The sequence below is a fragment of the Grus americana genome, chromosome 13 (assembly GCF_028858705.1).
Source record: "Grus americana isolate bGruAme1 chromosome 13, bGruAme1.mat, whole genome shotgun sequence".
NCBI lineage: Eukaryota > Metazoa > Chordata > Aves > Gruiformes > Gruidae > Grus > Grus americana.
In genome coordinates, this window is record NC_072864.1 from 18,124,902 (window position 1) to 18,143,705 (window position 18,804).

Consider the following 18,804-nt stretch of genomic DNA (forward strand, 5'->3'; position numbering starts at 1 on the left):
AAAAGCATTTGGATTGAAATCTTGGCCTTGTTGAAATCACTGGAAGTTTCAGCTTTGACTTAAGTGGTATCAGGTTTTAATCGTGATGCATTCGGCAGCAGAAGTAAATTTGTCATACCTGTCAATGAGATAAACTATTTAGAAAAAAGAAAAAGTTAACTTATTTGAGTAATTGCTTTCATGTAGATAATCTCTTATTTTCTCTGTGCTTTGCATAACAATTCAGATGTCTGAGAACGCCCTGTATTCTCTTGTATGTGCTTTGGCAACTAAGAGTGTGAGCTTGAAATGACATGGGATAATCCGAACACTGAGATTAGAGTAACTACACAGAGACTGCATAATAATTTCCAGGCAGAGGGAAGGTTTGAAAGATGAGGATGAAAAACTCCAAACCTGCAAGCAAAACTCCACGTACCAGGTACCTGCACTATTAGGATTTGCGTTCACACAGCAGAGCTCTGTGCTGGGACAGTGATAAGCCATATTTGATCAGACCCAAATGTGCAAAGTCATTGTGAATCTTAAGAACGGAAGATGCTGTCGAAAGAAGCTACTGCTATCACTCTTACTCAGAACAGCATCCGTGTGATACAACAGCAGTGTTGTATCATTTTAACCAATGTCAGTATGGGATTAATGAATGCGTTTGTGTTAGTAGGGTGATCCAAGCCCTGTTTTTACCTGGGCCATTGTTTTGAAAGATACTCTGAAGTTCTGAATAACAGCTCAGTAAGACCTTTATTCTAGCATGAATGGAGGGAGGAAACAACTCCCACATAAAACGTAGTAATTTCAGGAATGCTGGAGTAAGCATGTATGGGTGAGTGTGTACTTCCGTACACGGAGAGCAAATATCCATCCTCCCTTTCTGACCATATCAGTACATGGGGAAGACGGCCAGACCCATGTTCCTTGACTTGCCTTATGAAGTTCCACGTGATCTCCACCGGTCTTTGGACTGCCAGGCGTAGGCAGCTAAATTAGTACCATCTAGGAAACTGGGCTGTTCATATCGTCTCCTCACTCTTAATACGCCTGTGCCGTCCGAGCCACAAATTGGCCCCTATTGATCTGATTTGACTACACTTCTGTGGAGCAGACAAACAGTGCAGTAGAATCCAGGGACCCTAATTCACAGCACCTTATTTAGGTTCCTAGGTAATAATTCTTATTTGCATTAATCACATTCATCAGCAGAACCCGAGGCCACCTCCTGGCTAATAAGCATTCCTGTTCCTGACAATGGAACAGGAAGGTATCTGCTCTGAAAAAAAGAGTGTTTTGATACTTAACAGTTGCAAAACTTAACTGTTAGAAGGACTGTTTTTCAAATCAATGGCTCATGCATTACTGTAAAATATATCGATTAAAAACAAAGCATAATGTTAGTCATTTAGTCAGTAGAGTGATGCAATACTGAAATAAATTTATCCTTTGACTTTTGCATTAACCTTTTATTGACTGCTTGCATACTCATAATTAACACATACTTTAGCTAGCTTGGTTAATTTTAGCGCCGTGATCAGTGTCCTCTAATGTAGCTGACACCCTGATCATCAAAATGTCAGCGCAGCCCAGGGGACCACCACCAGGCAACCGTCTGTCTCAGTGCAGGTACACCTGCCCATGGTGAAATCGGCCACCTTCCAAGGGAAGGAGCCCTGTATCGTCATACAAACAGTCACACGGTTATACAAACGTTTGTCGTGACTTGGTCGAACTTACATTGATATTCAGCTATTGGCAAATATTAATGAGCAAAGTCCATTTGGCAAAAAGGAACGTAAAGGGGTTCAGAAATACCATGCATTTAAAATGAAGTTTGCAGGGGAGAGGGAGTGAGAATGTGCGCTGTAACGCTATCTAATTGTTCCTTAAAAATGGGCTTTTTTGATCGAAACTGGCACAAGTCTTGATTGTTTTAGCAAGAAGGTAGGGACCGTGGAGTTTTGTGCATTCTGCACATCTTTAGACAAATCATCCTTTCTTTAATATGTTGGTGAACGCGTATTATCAAGGTGTTGGAGCTAACTTGCTCTGAAGTATATCATGGCAGTTTTTCTGTTCTCCTGCTGCAAATAAGGTCTGAAAGACGCCTCTTGATTTGGCATCTGTTCTGTATCTCAGAGAATGTGTTATTTCCGCTCTTAAGACATTTTGTGCACACTATATACACCGATTAGATCTATTTTCTTTTGGAGATTTGACATTAACAACGCAACAGTTTTTAATTAATATATAATATTTTAATTAGCTTATAATATTATAAATCTTGGTACTTTCCCACTACCACTATACTTAGATGTTTGCAGTGTTTCCCACATGGAACTTCATAAATTCTTTTGTATCTGGGAAAAGATATAATTTCTGTTTATTCTGAATTATCATCGCTAAATTTTGTTAGCTAACTTTTCCCAGACACAAAGGAATTTGAAATAATTGTGTGCAATTATTTAAGTGCCTTTGATTGTTCTGCTTCGGTTAAAGATGTTGCTATCCTTTTGCAGAATCTTCAGGTCCATTACTGTGCTACGAATTAAAGAGCATTGTAGGAACAATTTCTCCCACAGAAATTTATTAAAATCAATAGTAATATACTCATCTGGAAAGGACTGTTCTTGCACGCTAACTCTGGGTCAGAAAGCACGTATTTGGGGGACTGCAGTCAAGCTTGTGGATGCTATTCAGGTGAATTGCTTAATGAACTGCCAGGCGCAGCGATGACTGCTTAGAACCCAGCCCCACATCTTTACATGTGAGCAACTTGAGTTCACTTTGATGTCAGCGGATCCAGCGCAGGGATTGTAATTTTTTGGTCAAAATACGTGACTCAAAATGTAAAAACGAAACGTTCACTGCTGTTCTTGCTAGTGATATAAGGCAAAGCAATAGAAATCCCGGGCAGAAAGACAAAGGAGCTATGGGCTTGCAGAACTTGGAATATTAAGGCACTGCTTTCCCCTTTTTTATACTTTTGCAGTTCACTGATGGATTTCTGTCATCAGAGTTGCACAGGAAGTCCGAGGACCTTGACACACTTCCATTCCTCTAATCCCTCACATGGAATATGAAATAGCTAAAACTTGCCGAGAGCGTGATTGCCTGGAAGTTAAGGCACGTGCTTAGTTGTGGGGTGACCTTCCAGAGATGGCTCTGCTGGCAAGAAGAGCAGAGAAGGGAAAGGAGCAGCTAGAATAGCTGCTCACGGGGTCTTCAGTCACAGCATCGCTGTGACTTCTGGCGCATCTACAGTGACACCAATGCCCCAACCCCAAACGGGAGGGAAAAGCCGGTCAATCCACTTGCGTGAGAGCGCAAGGGAAACAAGAGACATTTAAGGTAGAAACAGGGCTCTGACATCATGAAGAAGCAGAAAGTTGGTATGTTTTTCCTCTCGATGAAAATTCTGTTGTTAATAGCAGGTGTGTGAGAGAGAGAATGTTTATTATTATAAGTTGAGTTTTGCAGACCACGTAATATGCCTGCAGTATTTACCAGCTGAGCTTCTTGATTTGTCATCTGCAATAATCTCTACATGGTTAATTTATCCACTTTTAGATTGAAATGCTTGAACTGGAATATCTTATACTACCCAGCAAATTGAGCGTATTATTTTGTGCCAAGACAGAAAATAAAGCAAGATTTTAAAAGCCTTATAGAGTTATGCTGTAATTAGTTTCAGCTTCCCCTGCATATTAATTTTCTCCTGTTCCTTTATATAATTTGGAACATGATGGCACAATCAGTTAAGTACCTCTCGGAACTCATACACTAAACTGCATTTGCTCTAACAACTATTATAAAGCAGCCGGCAAAACAAATCCTCTGTTATTCTGTACAGTGCAGCTTATCAATGCAAACAGTTTAATATTTATGCTAAGAGGATTGTCACAAGTAGCTTCTGTTCCTTTAATTCTTGTTTTAAATAAATAATGAGAACATTTAAACACATTACTCTTCCCAGGGCCCTGAGGTCGGCTAATCTTATTATTTATGAAGTGATGTGCTACATAATAGTACTTAGTGCATGTTAACAGATGCTATTATCAGGGGCTGATGTGGAGAGCTGAAGATATATTGGAATGTTATGTGTTAATACTGTCCTTGTAGTGTAATGTACGATGGATTGAGTGCCCAGGATGCTGGTGCAGCAATTAACCACACACCAACATGGGTGTAAAGCTGAAGTATGTTTTCTCATGGGGATTACGCTGCCATTAATAATTCCCAAGAGAAGACGACATCTCTCATTTGGAAACAGTCTCTTCCAGAAGGCCGACGGTGTAGACAAGGAAGTTGCGTGTGTCAATATTTTTTTAGGGTTCATTTTACAGAGATGAAGGACACGTGTATGTTTAAAACAACCTTAAAATTGTTACAAGAATTATATGCTTTATAGAACACAAATTTTAAAAAATGTCTTACAAGAGATAAAAGTATATTTCTACAATTTGCTTTTTATGTCTTTGGAGAACTACATAGACCTGCAGTATATACCAAAAGTATAGTAACGCTCTAGCATTTTTCTTTGTCTTGTCCCATTGCAAACATTAAGTGATTAATCAACAACGTGCAAATGGTTTGAGGGAGGGGAAAAGAGAGGGGGAGAAATCCTCCCTGAAGTGTGACAATTTGTTTGATGCAGCATGTTGTATTATAGCCTAATCTTGAGAGATGTGATGGTTGCCACTTATAAAACTTTCCTCTGTAGGCTGCAGGTCAGTTGAATATTATAATTAGACTTCACTAGTATTGATGAATAATCCATTTAATAAAAAACACTGTAATTTAAACATTTTCTCTGGGGACTTACATACACTAACCTCTTAATTTAATTTTATTGAAGTTTTGCCCACCTATTCATCATTGGAAGTTGTTATTAACCTCCATTTCCATTTATCTTTATAGAATTTTTCTCTTTTTATATTGCCTTTTTCAGAGCTAAGCAGGTTGATACACTTGTAAATCTCCAGGATCTACAAAGCTAGTCCGGCTTCTTTAATATTGTTTAATCTATCCCCCCTGACCTTAATGCAGTAAATTCAGTTTAATCTTTCTCAATAATCTAGTAATACATTGGAAACCGGCAAACATTTAAATCTGATAATGGTTTAATCACATACTTTAAATAACAGCTGAGATAATGAAAAAATAATTCACCATATAAAGGTACACTAACTGAGTTTTCTCTGTGATTGGCTTTTTGAGAAATCCCTATAGAAAATACAAAGCCTACAACAGAAATCAACTTCACTGTAAATGAACAATCCATTTGGTCAGAAGACACGGTATTTCTTTTTTATTATCATCTTTCTCTTGAAATTAATGCACAAATGTATCCTCGCTGAGTATTCAGTTTCTTGATACAGTTTTACTTAAGTAGTTCATCTGCTTACCCTGCTTTTCAGATGCCAGTCAGAAGCAGCAGAGAGCTTGCCAGAAGACCAGAAACCAGAATGCCATCCCTTCTGGACAGATGATGAGTGTGATATGCCTCTGCCATACGATCTTGAAGAAGTAATTGCTAATCTACAAAATCTTGTTCAGTGAGTAGAGGAACAGGTGACCTTCCAGCCTGGAATTATTGATGCTTATCATTTGGAGAGAAGCCTTTTAGTTTAAAATAAATCTTTTCAGCTTTGTGATTCCTTGATCATGTGTTATTTTATGTGTCAATGCAGATTTTACCAGTCTTCACACAGTACCTTAGTTACTGTTCCATGATAAAAAAGCCCAGGCCCCAAATCTACAGAAACAGGTGTCTTTTAAGACCTGAAGTCCAGAACACCAGCCTCACTTCTTTCCTCCTCCACTCTAATTCCCATCGACCCTACAGCGCATGGATATCTGTGTTTCCACAAGTTCCCTTGACGTCTAAATTTCAGCTTCCACAAGTGCCTAGAACTGCCTCTGGCTTGGCAGGTTTGAGCAACACACGGCATAGCTCACACCTGTGACGAAGCAGAATCCATGATCTAGGCATCCTAATGAGGCCAACTTGGGGTGAGCCTGCTGGATGTCGCCAGGATAGAGCTGTGCACACAGTACAGTGACTTCTTCATCCACTAAAAGAGACAGAGGTACAGGAGGTGGTGGAGAAAGTCCTTTATGCAGTGGCTCCTTGTGAGAGCATGTTTTCAGATGAGGAACTCTGGAGGAGCATCCTGACACAGATCCCAGGGCTTTCTTGCTGTTTTTCATCATGGCAATTGAGTAGTACTGGGAGAGATTTCCGATGTGACTCTGTACCTCCTGGGCTCCCTGGAAGTCAGAATTTGGTTCCTAACCATCGCTTCATTTCCGCATGTTGCTAATCCTATTCTGAGGCCATGTTTCCCAGTGCATTCTCTAAAGAGCTGGTGGACCTAAGTAAGGGCTTTCATTTGGGGTGTTGGGTCCCCTGACAGATTAGATCTAGGTTGTCTGATACTGGGCATTGCAGCATCTCTGTTGATCTAGTGAGATCTATGAGAACAAAACCAGAAGGCTATGACAAAGCTCTTTGTGATCTGTTTTGTAATAACCTGCTATAAAAAGAACAATTCTATGTTGGACGATAGAGGCCACTCCTGAAGGAGAGATTTTTCATTTGGTTAAGTTGCTATTTTAACTAGAGCTGGTGTACGCCTTTTCCTTTGGCATAAAAAGCAGAAGAAAATCATTTTATGGTGAAACAGCACTCAGTCTGTGTTACCACTACAAAAGAAACCAGTAAGACTCAGAGCTTGACGTTGCCACCAAGAAATGAATACGCCTCCTGTGTTAATCTTCTGTTTAAAATCACTGTTGAGGCCAGGCTTACCCAGCGCACACCAGTTTACCGTCTTGGCAAAGCACTCTGTGCGCGGATGAGGCTTGTACTGCCGAAAATTGTACTTTTGACAGTATAACATATGCCAGACCTCCCTGGAGCTAAAGAAGCTGTGCTAGCAAAAATTCAGTTTTAGTGGTATAAAACTGTGTCCACACCTACCCGCTTCTGCCAGGACAATTATAGCGAGTGGAGATTGTACCTCTTAACACCTTTGACGTAGCTATGCCAGCAAAAGTACAAAGACCCGCATCAAGCGCTTTCATTGTAGTCCTGGACTTCTGCTAAAACGGTTAGCCACCCTGCAGAACATAAAGACTCTCTGAAGAATAAATTATTATTTAAAGTAGGTTCGATTATATTATAACTTTGATCCCCACATCTGTCTGTTGTCTCTTGTGCCACAGATGTCTTAACATTTTGAAATACTATGTTATGGGCATAGCTTTTTCTTTCCTGCACTAACTAAAGCTGGCTTTACCAATGGGCAAATAGCATATATTTGGATTAATGCCACACTAAATACTGTTTGCTTTGGAGATCACTTAGAGAAAAGCTAGCTGAAGATGTGGGAATTCTGCTTTTGAAAAGGCAGTTCTCACAGAAACAGATATTACTTTGGAAATGAGCAACATGAATTCAGACAAGCTAATGATGTAACACTGTTAACACAGCATTTGAGGGGATTGTTTGTTTGTTTGTTTATGCTGTTACTTTATGATTATTTTGTGTTTAATTAAGCGCTGCTAGAAACCATGGGGATCACAGTATTGAAATAAATCTGACAGCCATTATGGGTAGAGGAGGCACATCAGTGTTGTAGTTTGTAGCTGAAGTGGAGGCATAGCTGTTAAAAAATGATTGGCAAATAATGATTTCCAGCAGTAGTGAAAAAAAATGGTTTTTTCTTGTATTAGGAGACTGCAGGCAGCAATAATAGATTTTTTAAAAATACATGATTCTAGGTTTTGTCTGTGCTGAAGATTTAAGCTCGTGAATTAGTGGAACTCATACTAGGCTCAGCACAGTCAGATAGCAGTCATTTAAGCCATGGATGGCAATGAAACGACCTGGACAAATGAACACCTTTGGAATGGATAAGACCTAAGATTCACTGGCAAAATACCAATAATTAAGTGGTTAAAAAGGATTAATGCTCTGTGTTGCATTCCAGTCTCACATCATCTAAATCAGTGTAAGTTGATTGATTCAGCTGAAATACAGAAGTATAAGAAGGTTTCATATCTCCAGAGCTCACAGGAGTTGATAGCAAAGACCATGAGTAAGTTTGATGGAACCATTTGACGTATGTGGTAATGCCAAAGGATACCCCAAGAGAACATGTATAAATGTAAATATCTATTAAAAAAATGAGAGATCAAGTGTGAATTATTGCTGCGTTTAGATTACATTCTAGAAGATGACAAATACTTCAAAGTTTGCTTTATTTTATTCAAATAGTTATAATTTAGCCCATGTTGCAATGAGCTTTAACAATCCATTTATATCCCAGCATTAGATAAGCCATTACCATTTTGGATGAGCTGAAAAACACAGCCTCTAATGGATGTTCTGTGTATAGCAACTGTTTGCCAAGCCTGGATGCGCTAGAGGCATGAGGACCAAGGTCAGGTTTTTTTCAGGAAGAGGCGAGAGCATAGATTAGCTTCTACCATTAGATTCAGTGATTCTTTTTAAATGGTGAAGTTCACGACTTTGCTTACATTTACTTTTCATCAGCCGTGAAAGAATTAAGGTAAAATAGTTCACTTGCACGTGTCTGTCAGGCTAAATGGATTACAGAAGATACAGATCTGTTTGCCTGTCTGCACTTGCCTTTAGACAATATTCATCAATTTTACAAAAGCTACTAACTAAACATGGAACCAATACAAATGAAATGCTCGAGGCAAGGGCTTTCTTTTAAAAATCTGATACAGAGGTGGTTTTACACTGATAGAAAGAAAATGTTGGCAGAATATGAAAAACTTTTATTGTTTCTGTAATTTGGGGGATGAAAGGTAAAGGCCGTTTTTAAGTATTTGATAGAAAACTGCTGTGTTGTGCCATGTAATTAGAAATGTTTTTTATAATTCTTTATTCATATCTCCGTATGTAAAAATATTTTATCTTGTAGGTCTTTTCTTCTTGTTAAAAGGTTATGTAAATAAAAAATATTAATCTGAATACAGCAGATTTTAAAGGCATCATGCTTATGCTCTGAGCTTTACAGCAGATTCTGATTATCTAAAGTGTAAATAAGAATGTCGTGAGTAATCACCGACTGGAAACTGTCCAGGATGGGTAACATGCAACATTAATAAATACCCAGATGAGTTGCTTTATTATCATCCAGTTATAGTTTTAGTTTCACGGGTAATGATGCAAGATGTACTTTAAAATCATGCTGGACTTCTTAATGCTGTGGGACAGACTCAGGGATTCCACTGCCATAACAACATGAAAAAAAGAAATGAAAAGAATACCAAAATCCATCACGAAAGGTGGCTAAAATATTGTAGTGTGTTAAGAGTGAGTATTGCTCTTTTCTCCATTATTGCAGTGCAGTTTCTGTGTCATGCAGTGGAATTTGGGCTGATACAACGGAGATTAAACTAGCCCAGGAGCTGATCTCTAAGCTGGGATGAGAGGAGGGGAAGAGAGATGAGATGAGATGCACGTGAGATGCAAGGGATGTGCTTTCTCAAGGCCACAACTTTATTAACTTAACTCATATGGGAGTCATTGAGCGGTAACTCGTACAGTGCAGGTCAGGATCTCTCCCTTAATTGTTACCACCTGGTGCAAAGTTAATGTTGGCTCCTTAACCCCCCTCATGCCCCCGACAGCTGGTCCTCAGCTTTTTGCTAGGAGCTGACCACTATCTTCTTGCACCACGGCTACAGAGTTGGGAAGAGTGGTTGTTCCACTGTGGCAACAGGCGTGAGAAACCCTGATCCCCAGCTTCAGCCTCCACCTCTGTCCTGCTGCACCTTCAGGGACTGAGTACCTCCACTCAACATCTGTTTCCCGTTTGAGATTCACGTTGCTGCAGCTCATCTTCTGAACTATCCCACTGGGACGGTGAGCTGCTGTGGGGAAGGGTCAGACAAACAAACAGAACGCTGTTCACAGTGAGGTTCCTCATCTGAAGACAGACAACCACTGCACTCCCCACAGCAGAGTGAAAAGCTCAGCGCTACGCTAATCTAGCATTAGAGGGTGGGAGCTGTTGGGTAGTGATGAAAGACTCGGGCAAAATCGCCAACGTTCAATGCTTCTGAGGACTCCCAACCTTCCCGATTCTGGCTGTCACCGCACCCCACCTGTAAGGGCAGAGGCAATCCTAAATAGAACCACTGTTCTCTTCTCTTCTCAATCCAAACTGAGACTCATCACCTTCAGCGTGGCTGGGCTTGCATGTCAATTTACATTCATCTGTCCTCTTCACCTTAGCCTGGGGGCATTCACTGAACAAGAGAAGATAATTTATACAATTGCAAAAAGACTGAGCTTAGTAAGGCTGCAGAATTGGCTAAATAACATGTCAAATAAAAGCCCACAAATAACTGACAAAATTATTGCATTAAAATGCTGATGTTTGGGTGTGAGCACTCCACACGTGACACGAAAACTATGGTTTATCTTCTTGTCGCTTTGGAGATAGCATTCATAATTCACATGATAGAAAAGGATGCACTATGCTATGGTTCACATCCTCTAATACTCCCCTGGTTTTACAGTGCTTGTCCATGATGAATCAGAATTTGGTCACAAAAGTTGTTCTCCTCCCCCTCCGTATCATCAAATACTTGCTTTCATGCCAACACATCTTGGTCTGATTAATCCCCTTGATTAGAGGCTAAAGTAAAAAGTCAGGTGTATAGGATTCCCATTATCCTTTATTTCACTGCTTCTAAGAACAGGTCAGATAGAGTTATTTCAGTGAAAATGTGAACAATCAACTTCTGTTTACCATTAACCTTCAGTTTTCTTTTCTTAAAATCAAATCAGGGCTTGGTAGGCAGTTATTTTCATACATGTCCCTTGATCAGTGGAACAATCTGTCAAAAGCCATTAAAGCCTCTATTAGGTTGAATTGCATTCAAAGCTAAACTATCGAATCATTTAAAGCGCTGTGATGATTGTTTTTAATACAGTATACATTTATTTCTCTCTCTGAGTAATAACATAACTTTGAAACTAAGCATGTATGACTAGGACTTTTTGCTGTCCAGCATGTCCTGAGAAGCTTGGTTTCTTGTGGAAGACGAATGTCTGTGTAAAAAAAGGAAAAAACGAGTGCAGTGAAATCACCTGTATATTCTCAGAAGATTTTCCTCCATTTTTTCCTATTTCATTGTATCCATCAAGGTATAATGAGAACGGGAAGAAATTTTCCAAGGTCCTTTGCTCAAAAGCTGCACTGAAAAATTGAACATCTAATTGTAGTAATGTTTTAAAGTGGCTTTTTTATCTTAGAATCTCAGCGTATTTTACACAGAGAAACTGAGGTAGAGGTCAAAAGTGCAGTTGTGTACTGACTGCAGACACTGGAACCGAGCATACGTAACCCTCCATCGCTGGCATGTCTCGATTACTTCCCGTTAATCAGCTCAGTTTACAGATTAAAGATGCTCTCATAGAACTTTGTTCTCCAAAGATATATCTGAAAGTGGAGCTTGAATCTGTCCTCCTCGCGTCATATTTAACATATTATTTAATTGCATAACATACAGTAATACCTCCCATGTAATAAAGGTCTTTCAGGCCCCCTAATGTTTGATTAAACTTTCCAGTGAATCTTTCAGTTATATTCCAAGTCCCTGAGCTCTCAATGAGAAAGGTAAATTTTGTTGGAACTATTAAATTATCCCATGGAGAAGATGCAGATATGCAGTATACATATAATACAATACACACTTTTATAGCTGTATTTTAAATATGTTCACTGGCCAGCCCCACAGGGTGGTGTAACTGTTGTGCGAGGAAACTCTTAAGAAAACACCCTGTGGGTGTGTGGGTGCTATTTATCAAGGTGAAGATGCATTGCTGGAACAAACTGAAATGCTGCTTGTGCACCTGTTAGCATTTTTGTCTGGTACCTATTTGGTAGTCTGGTAGTACTTTACTGAGAGCACCACTTTCCCAGTTATTTTGATGAACATCCTAATAATTTATTACCCAAAATTATCAAAGCATTCCACAATTCTCTCATTGCTATTATTTGTCTTCTATCCACCGATGCCCTTTCTTTCCCTTTTGTCTCAGTATTAACAGTAATGTTATTAACAAGTTTTGTTCTTTGTTAGGCTGACATGACTTTAAAGTGAGAAAACTTAAAAGCTACGGATCAGGTAACATTCTCTCAAGTACATTTATTTTCAGACCAATTTATTAGCATATTTTTGTTCCTTGCTTATTTGGTACTGCTACATGTAATTTTTGTTAAGGACTATTTATATAACACCGTGAGATATATGGTGATATTTAAATTTGTGTTATGTATTTGCTAATTTACTGACATTTATAAAATAAACCTCTTAAGGAATCTGTTTGTCTGTCATTTGTCCTGTGGAAGGTGTTAGGTCTGGTCTTCAATACCTGGTTGTTGCAGCACATGGAAGAAAAGGAGTGTATTTTTCACACCATCTAACTTCAGGTGCCTACATGAGAAACTTAATTTCTGTAAGCTTCCTATATGCTGGATAGTGAGAGGTAAGCTTCTTAAAGGAACAAACTCAAAGGTGCTCTGAATCTACTCTTCAGTGGGACATCTCTCTCTACCTGAACTGTATTGCAAGTCCAAGTTAGGCTGCTTATGCTGCTAATTTAATAATGGTAAATAGATAAAAGAGATAATGGGGAAATTGGTGTTTTTCTTGAAATTAATGGAATTAAATTCTGATTAAATTGCAAATATTCTAGTAAAGAAGGCAGATTAATTCCAGTTTCTTTGGTAAGACTCATACTGTAAATAGACATGACTGAATTCTAGCCCCTGCAATTCTGTTTCCTTCAGCGCAAATTTATGGCTCTACTATTAGGTTTAGAAGATATTCTTCTGGCTGTGCAACCCTCCGTGTTTGACACAAACTCTCATATTACGTGAGTAGTAGGAACCCAGTGCCTACCAGCACTGCATCAACCTGTTTGAGTGTATAAACTGTTTGTTCTATGTTTGTTGCAGTAAAGCTTGCAATTTAAAACACAGGCAGTCATGTTAAACAAGGCAATAGCAAAGAAATGTCTTGCACATAGAGTAAAAGGTGGTGAGGTTTGTGGTGCCTGTTGTTTCTAGGGAATTTCATTTCAGTTTTATCTCCAACTCGCAGCAGATTTTGTGGTGGGCTCTATTGTGTCAAAGGAATAGTTATCATCAGTTGTCTGCGTCCCAGGGCTGTGAATAGCCTAAAGTCCAAGGTACCCCAGATTCAGGTCACAGAGCAAGGCAAGGCCCAATACTGCAAATTTCCTTTGATACTCTGAAGGGTACCATTGTAGAGTACAGCAGAATGATTTGATGTGCACATGCCCATGTTGCTGAGATGCACTGCAGTGTTCTGTATTACGTGGAGTTTCCTTAATGCCAAAGGCTGTGTGCCCAAGTTATTCTGCATTGCTAGATTCCAGCCAAGAGGTGACGAAAGCGTGAATAACAGAGGCCAGGTCACTCGCTGCCAGGCTGGAATGAGGTCTCCAAGCCAGAAAGAGTTGACAGAGAACATTATTCATAGATACTCCAGCTTAGAGTCAGCAAGGCATCTAAGAGGTAGGAAATTTGATTTCTTAGCCTAGAACATTCTTTCCTTGGCTTTAGAAAAAGTTTAATTGATTTAACCAAAAGTCAGGATACAGGCAACGGGATGGAGAGCCATTTGCGAAACCAGTATTACTCTGAAACATTTCTTACAATTCACTGTAACATATATTACACATATCTAGAAAGACCAAAATTAACATCCCTGGGATCTAGAGTACCTTAAGCTGTTGGTTTTTTTCTGGTTCTGTCAGAGCTAAAGATGTAATCACCAGGGGCCCTTTTCTGGAGGGGTACAAGCACAAGGAGACTTCACTCCTCTTCGCTCAAGAGTAGGCATCTTCTGGGGTGGATAAAGGCACTCTTCCAGTCCCTGCACTCAAGAGAAGCTTGTATGAAATGAGGCCGAGACTAGTCAGGATGCATTGCTTTTTGAATTTTGCATTTTACCCTAATTCCATTCTTCGTATAGAAAGTCTGTCATAAGAACCTAAACTCTCTTTGAGGGACTTGTAGTTGTCCATTCATCATAAAGACTCTAGGACCCTGCTACATACAGTTATCACCTCACAAATAAGAGTTTCACAAAGGTTATATGCCCTGCTATAGCTAAAAGATATTCTCCTTTCCCTTCAGTGATAAGACTTTGTTTCTGAACTAAAAGGTCTCAAGTTATATTGCTGAAGTTGCAGGTGTACAATTTATCTGCCAGCCAGTGTCTTTATTCTGCAGAAATACAGTCATAACTGGAAATGTTTCTACTAAACGTTTTCTAAAGTGCTAGGGTTTTTATTCTGAGATCATTCAAATTAAAGAACTACCATCTCAAAATAGAGGAACCACATTGACTTTGCAAATAAGTAAAAAGTAGTAAAGGAAGTTTGTATCACTCTGGATACTAGTTTTTTCAGTGAGAGAAGAGTACGATTTTAGAGTTTGTAACTGAATCATCATCTTTTCTACTAAAGATAGCATACATGCAAGTTTTCGTCTAATCTACACGATATCCTCTTTGCACAATTATATTTCATGTCAAGAGGTTTGTGTGAAACTTATTGCATAACTATCACTAAGATTTTGGAACTAACTGCACTTCATAAATTGGGCTTCTATTATGATCCTATTCCTAGCTGTATTTTAATTGTTAGGGTGAAAATAAAGAGCACTCTTTTATAAGCCTTCATATTTTCTGTTTACAAGGATTTTACTAGCATCTAATAAATTTAATGACCTCTAATAACAAGAGGAAGTGAAATCCTACTTAGCAAATTCATAGCTTTTCAATGTATCTTGTGGCTTTATGGCATTTCAAACTGTAGGAATGTAAAAGCTGTTTAAGGAGCTGTTGCTGGGTTCAACTAGCTGCAGAAACTGTTAAGTTATTTTTGTTTCTCTTTTATTGCTTAATCTCTGGGGCCTGACTCTGGGCTACCTGATAAAGCAGTCATTGAGGAACTTGAAACCATACAAGCTTTGACTTGATAGACATAGAACAAGGTCTTGTGTTAAACATACAGTTTAAAAACATAATTTCAAATCTGGAAATTGATTGTGGCTTGACCTACTTATTTTGAAGAGCTCACTGTTCCTTACTTTCTTTGCTTTGCTGATATTATTAGATCTATTGTTCTTTTACCAGAACTCCCAGCTGATAGAAGAAAAATCAATGTAGTGCAAAGCTTGTTGGACAACAGCACTTTCATTAGAGTCAGGGCCACAATTAACTAAATAAGACTAAGTTATGACATTTCCACTTTTAAAGGTTACAAACACTTGTATTATGCAGGTTCCAGTATTCTCAGAGGGGCAGAATCAAACATGCATGAAGCAAGCTGGGAACAGAGCAGTCTTTTAAAAAAAATTCTGTATTACACAGTAATTTTTAGTACATGCCAATATGGGAAATATAAATCATGCAGAATTTCTTTCCAATGATGATTTTTAAACAAAGTGTGTGTCCAAAGCAACATTTCTCAGCATTTTTTATTTATCTGCATACCCTGACATTCACTCACTTCAGTCACTTTTTGGGCATACTGATCTATCAGCTGCCTCTTGCAATGTGCATTTGGCACTTGCCGGTGTGGTACAGAGTGGCACGCGAGGGATCTCTGAGGATGCGTTCCTTCTAGACACGGTAGCCTGAGCTAGCTCATCTTGGATTGAGGATGCTCAGAGGTCTGTAGTTCAAACACACATCTGCCCAGCTAATGGGGTCAGAACATCTTCTTCCAATAATGGATTGGTTCTCTCTCGGGTAAAGTGTCTCTAAGAGAAATTGAAAGGAGATCCATCCTTAAATAAGATTTGATGCAGCCCAGGAGAATGACAATTACAGCTTTTACTAACACTATATCTAAGGCAAAGTCAAGCTTTGTAGGAAACAGGATGATGGAGTACTCAGGGAGCTTTTTTAGCGTGGTGACTAGTAGTAGATAGGTCCATACAATGGAAAAGTTTTGTGAGAGAGAAAATGAAGCACACGTAAGTGGCTCTTCTGTTGGAGACAGTGCGAAGCGTCCCTGTGTGCGTCACCCTGGTAAAGTCTGGGTTATTTTCTTCTTGTGCTAAGTGCAGCTGGTGATGGCAACAGATATTTTTATCCGGCAAGTGAAAAACACGAGAGCCACCCCTGGAGTTACAGTTGGGGGAGGCAGCCAAGACGTACAGTAAAAGGGGCATTCAGACGGGGCTGCCAAAGTGAAGTTAGGGCTGCAGCTAGGATTCAGACCTGAGCAGTCCTTGGCTGGGGCCTAGCGCGTCCCATGGCCTAAGTCTCGGCTGGGGGGCCGGGGTAGGGCCGGGCCCAGGTGGTTACAGGGGAGACAGCGGGCTCCATCTCCACCTGAGCTTTGTGACTCTGTCCCTTCATAGGTACTATTTCCCCCTGTGCTGCGCAGGGACCGTGCACACGGTAGCAGCAAACCTGCCTCACGACTCGCCAGCGCCGTTGCTGGGCAGTAGCCCTCAGTGGCAGGGAAGGGAGATCCTGCCAGCTAGAGAGCGCTGGAGCCGCCACTGAGCTCGCGTATCTCTGAACAAAAGCAGGGTTGGCTTGCTCGCCCCTCTGGGGTTACTGATTCCCAGATAGTCCAAGGCCTCCTGGAATTTTCACCCATCATGCTTGAATTCAAAGCCTGATTTCCGTGGCAGGTCAGTGGCTGAAATATAAATTGGAGATGTGGGCAGTAGCTGAGACCTTGCCTGTCTCTGACCACTTAATTCTCGATTTTGTAATTCCACAGCCTTCTGCACATGCCGGTTTTCCATGCAAGATGTAACAGTAGGCTCTCCAGTCATTGCTCCTAGCTTAACTGACATCAGCCATCCATTTTGGATGCCCAGGACACTTGCGTAATACACCTGGCCCAGACTCCTACGGTAGCAGTAGTTCGTCAGGAGATCAAGTTGCACGGTGGCACCGCAGCCCCTTCAGAAACGTGGCTGCGGGCCTGTCACTCCCACCTTCCTGCTGTCACCCGCTGTGGGAGACGGCACAGTCCTCCCTCTTACCCTCTTTGCCTCTCCCCCTGCTTTTCATACATGCTTGCGCTCACTGCTGGCCTCTGCTATGTGGTGAGAGTCCCTCTCCTTGAAGAAACACAACTCAGCTGTGTGCTATGTGTGCTTACCGCGGCAGCTGTCTTTTCAGATGGCTGGTTAGACTCGCCGCTCTCCTCCACTCGCGTCCCGCAGCCTGACTTGGCCCTAAACGCACCCTGTGTAATACCTACGGACTCCAGGTATGTCGGCGTCCCCCCGGTTGAGCGTTTAACCAAGGCACGGAGCACGGGTGCGGCAGGAGCAGAGCAGCCGGGCAGCAGCGCTCAGCGCCTTGTTGCTGGCATGTTCCCCTTACCTCACAAATAGGTATGAAACGACATCTCGAAGTCAGGGATGCCTTTGCGAAACGGTTTTGCACAACGTGGCATGTTGAACTGTAGATAATGTTTTAGGGCTTTTTTTTCTTCTTTGAGAGCAAACAGGTAGCTCCTTATTAATGGCTAAAGAACAGGAGGAGAAGAATCTCTCCGGTTACACGTGCAGAAGTTTGCATTCTGTGGCTGAGGAGGCAGTTAAATGTACAGTGATCTAATGTGGGCATAAAACGGTTACAAAGACCTGCAGAAGCAGATCAATATGCATGTGGCTCCTTACCCCTGCAGAACCCCAAAAGAGAACAAAAAGGGGCTGATCTGAAAACAGTTACAGGCTGGGATTTTCACACACCTCTAGCGTGCCTCTGCCAGTCTGCCATTGCCGCTGCCACTTGTGTTTAATAGTTCTATAACCTAAATCCTCTGTTCCCTTGAGTATTGCTGGGGTAAACAGTACTGAAGGAGTAGTGCTTACCCAAGGCAAACCCTCCGACTCTCCCCAGTAACCACCTGAGCAGTGTGCGCTAATTACCGAAATGGCTGTGTCATTCCTTCTTAGCTCTTATTTACTGTACGTACCTTTCGGAGCCTCATGGGGTAAAAGATAAAAGAATACAAGCTCCTGTAGTGTAAATATATCCCAATGTTGAGCAGCAATGAAAATGCATTTCCTGAAATGTGCTGCAGTATTTTTTATTATTTAGAAACACTGTACATCATTATATTATGGAGAAGTAAAACATGTAAAAACATTTCTGTACAGTTCTTTTCTAAAGCTAACACAGAAGCTCTTTTTTCCTTTTTTTTAAAGCAAGCATTTAATGAAGTCTGACACTTAGCAATGTTTTGAAATAATTTTTGCTGCTCTGCCAGCAGTTGGCTTTGCTGTGAATCTCTAAAGACAAATCCATCTACAGTGAATCTAGCAAAATTCAGCTCCGTGTTGTATGTCAGGGTTGAGGACTACTTGTCAGCTCTGGCACTGTCAGATTTTATCTTTAAATATGACAGGCAATTTGTTCAGGGAGCACTTCTGAATGACAAGATATAGTGGTGTTGTAAAACATGGCACCTGTGTGGTATGCCCTGCCTTTGTGGACATCAGAGGCTATTGTTTCCTTTGCTATTAGATAGCCACAGTCACACAATAAGGTGTGTAAAATGTTCACAGAAACCTTTTAAATAGAGTAGCAGGGAAGTAGATACCCTCCGGTCATTTAAGTCAGGCCATTTATCATTTTATCTTATAAAACACAACATTCGCTAAAATATGATGTAAAGAGAAAACCAAATGCTCTGCTGAGCAACGCTGGTGCAAGCCAGGGGTTTGAGCCATGCTGTAATAAAAGGGT

General features: G+C 40.5%; 1 protein-coding gene across 6 annotated transcripts in view; it reads left to right on the top strand.

The window, feature by feature from the left end:
• Nucleotides 1–9,006, top strand: part of FTO (FTO alpha-ketoglutarate dependent dioxygenase) — a 251,219-nt gene extending 242,213 nt beyond the window's left edge. For all 6 annotated transcript variants that reach the window (XM_054840453.1, XM_054840452.1, XM_054840451.1 and 3 more), the window contains one exon: nt 5,412–9,006. In XM_054840453.1, coding sequence (XP_054696428.1) covers nt 5,412–5,553 — 142 coding nt within the window. In that variant the 3' untranslated portion in view covers nt 5,554–9,006. The remainder of the gene's footprint in view (nt 1–5,411) is intronic.
• The last annotated feature ends 9,798 nt before the right edge of the window (nt 9,007–18,804 follow it).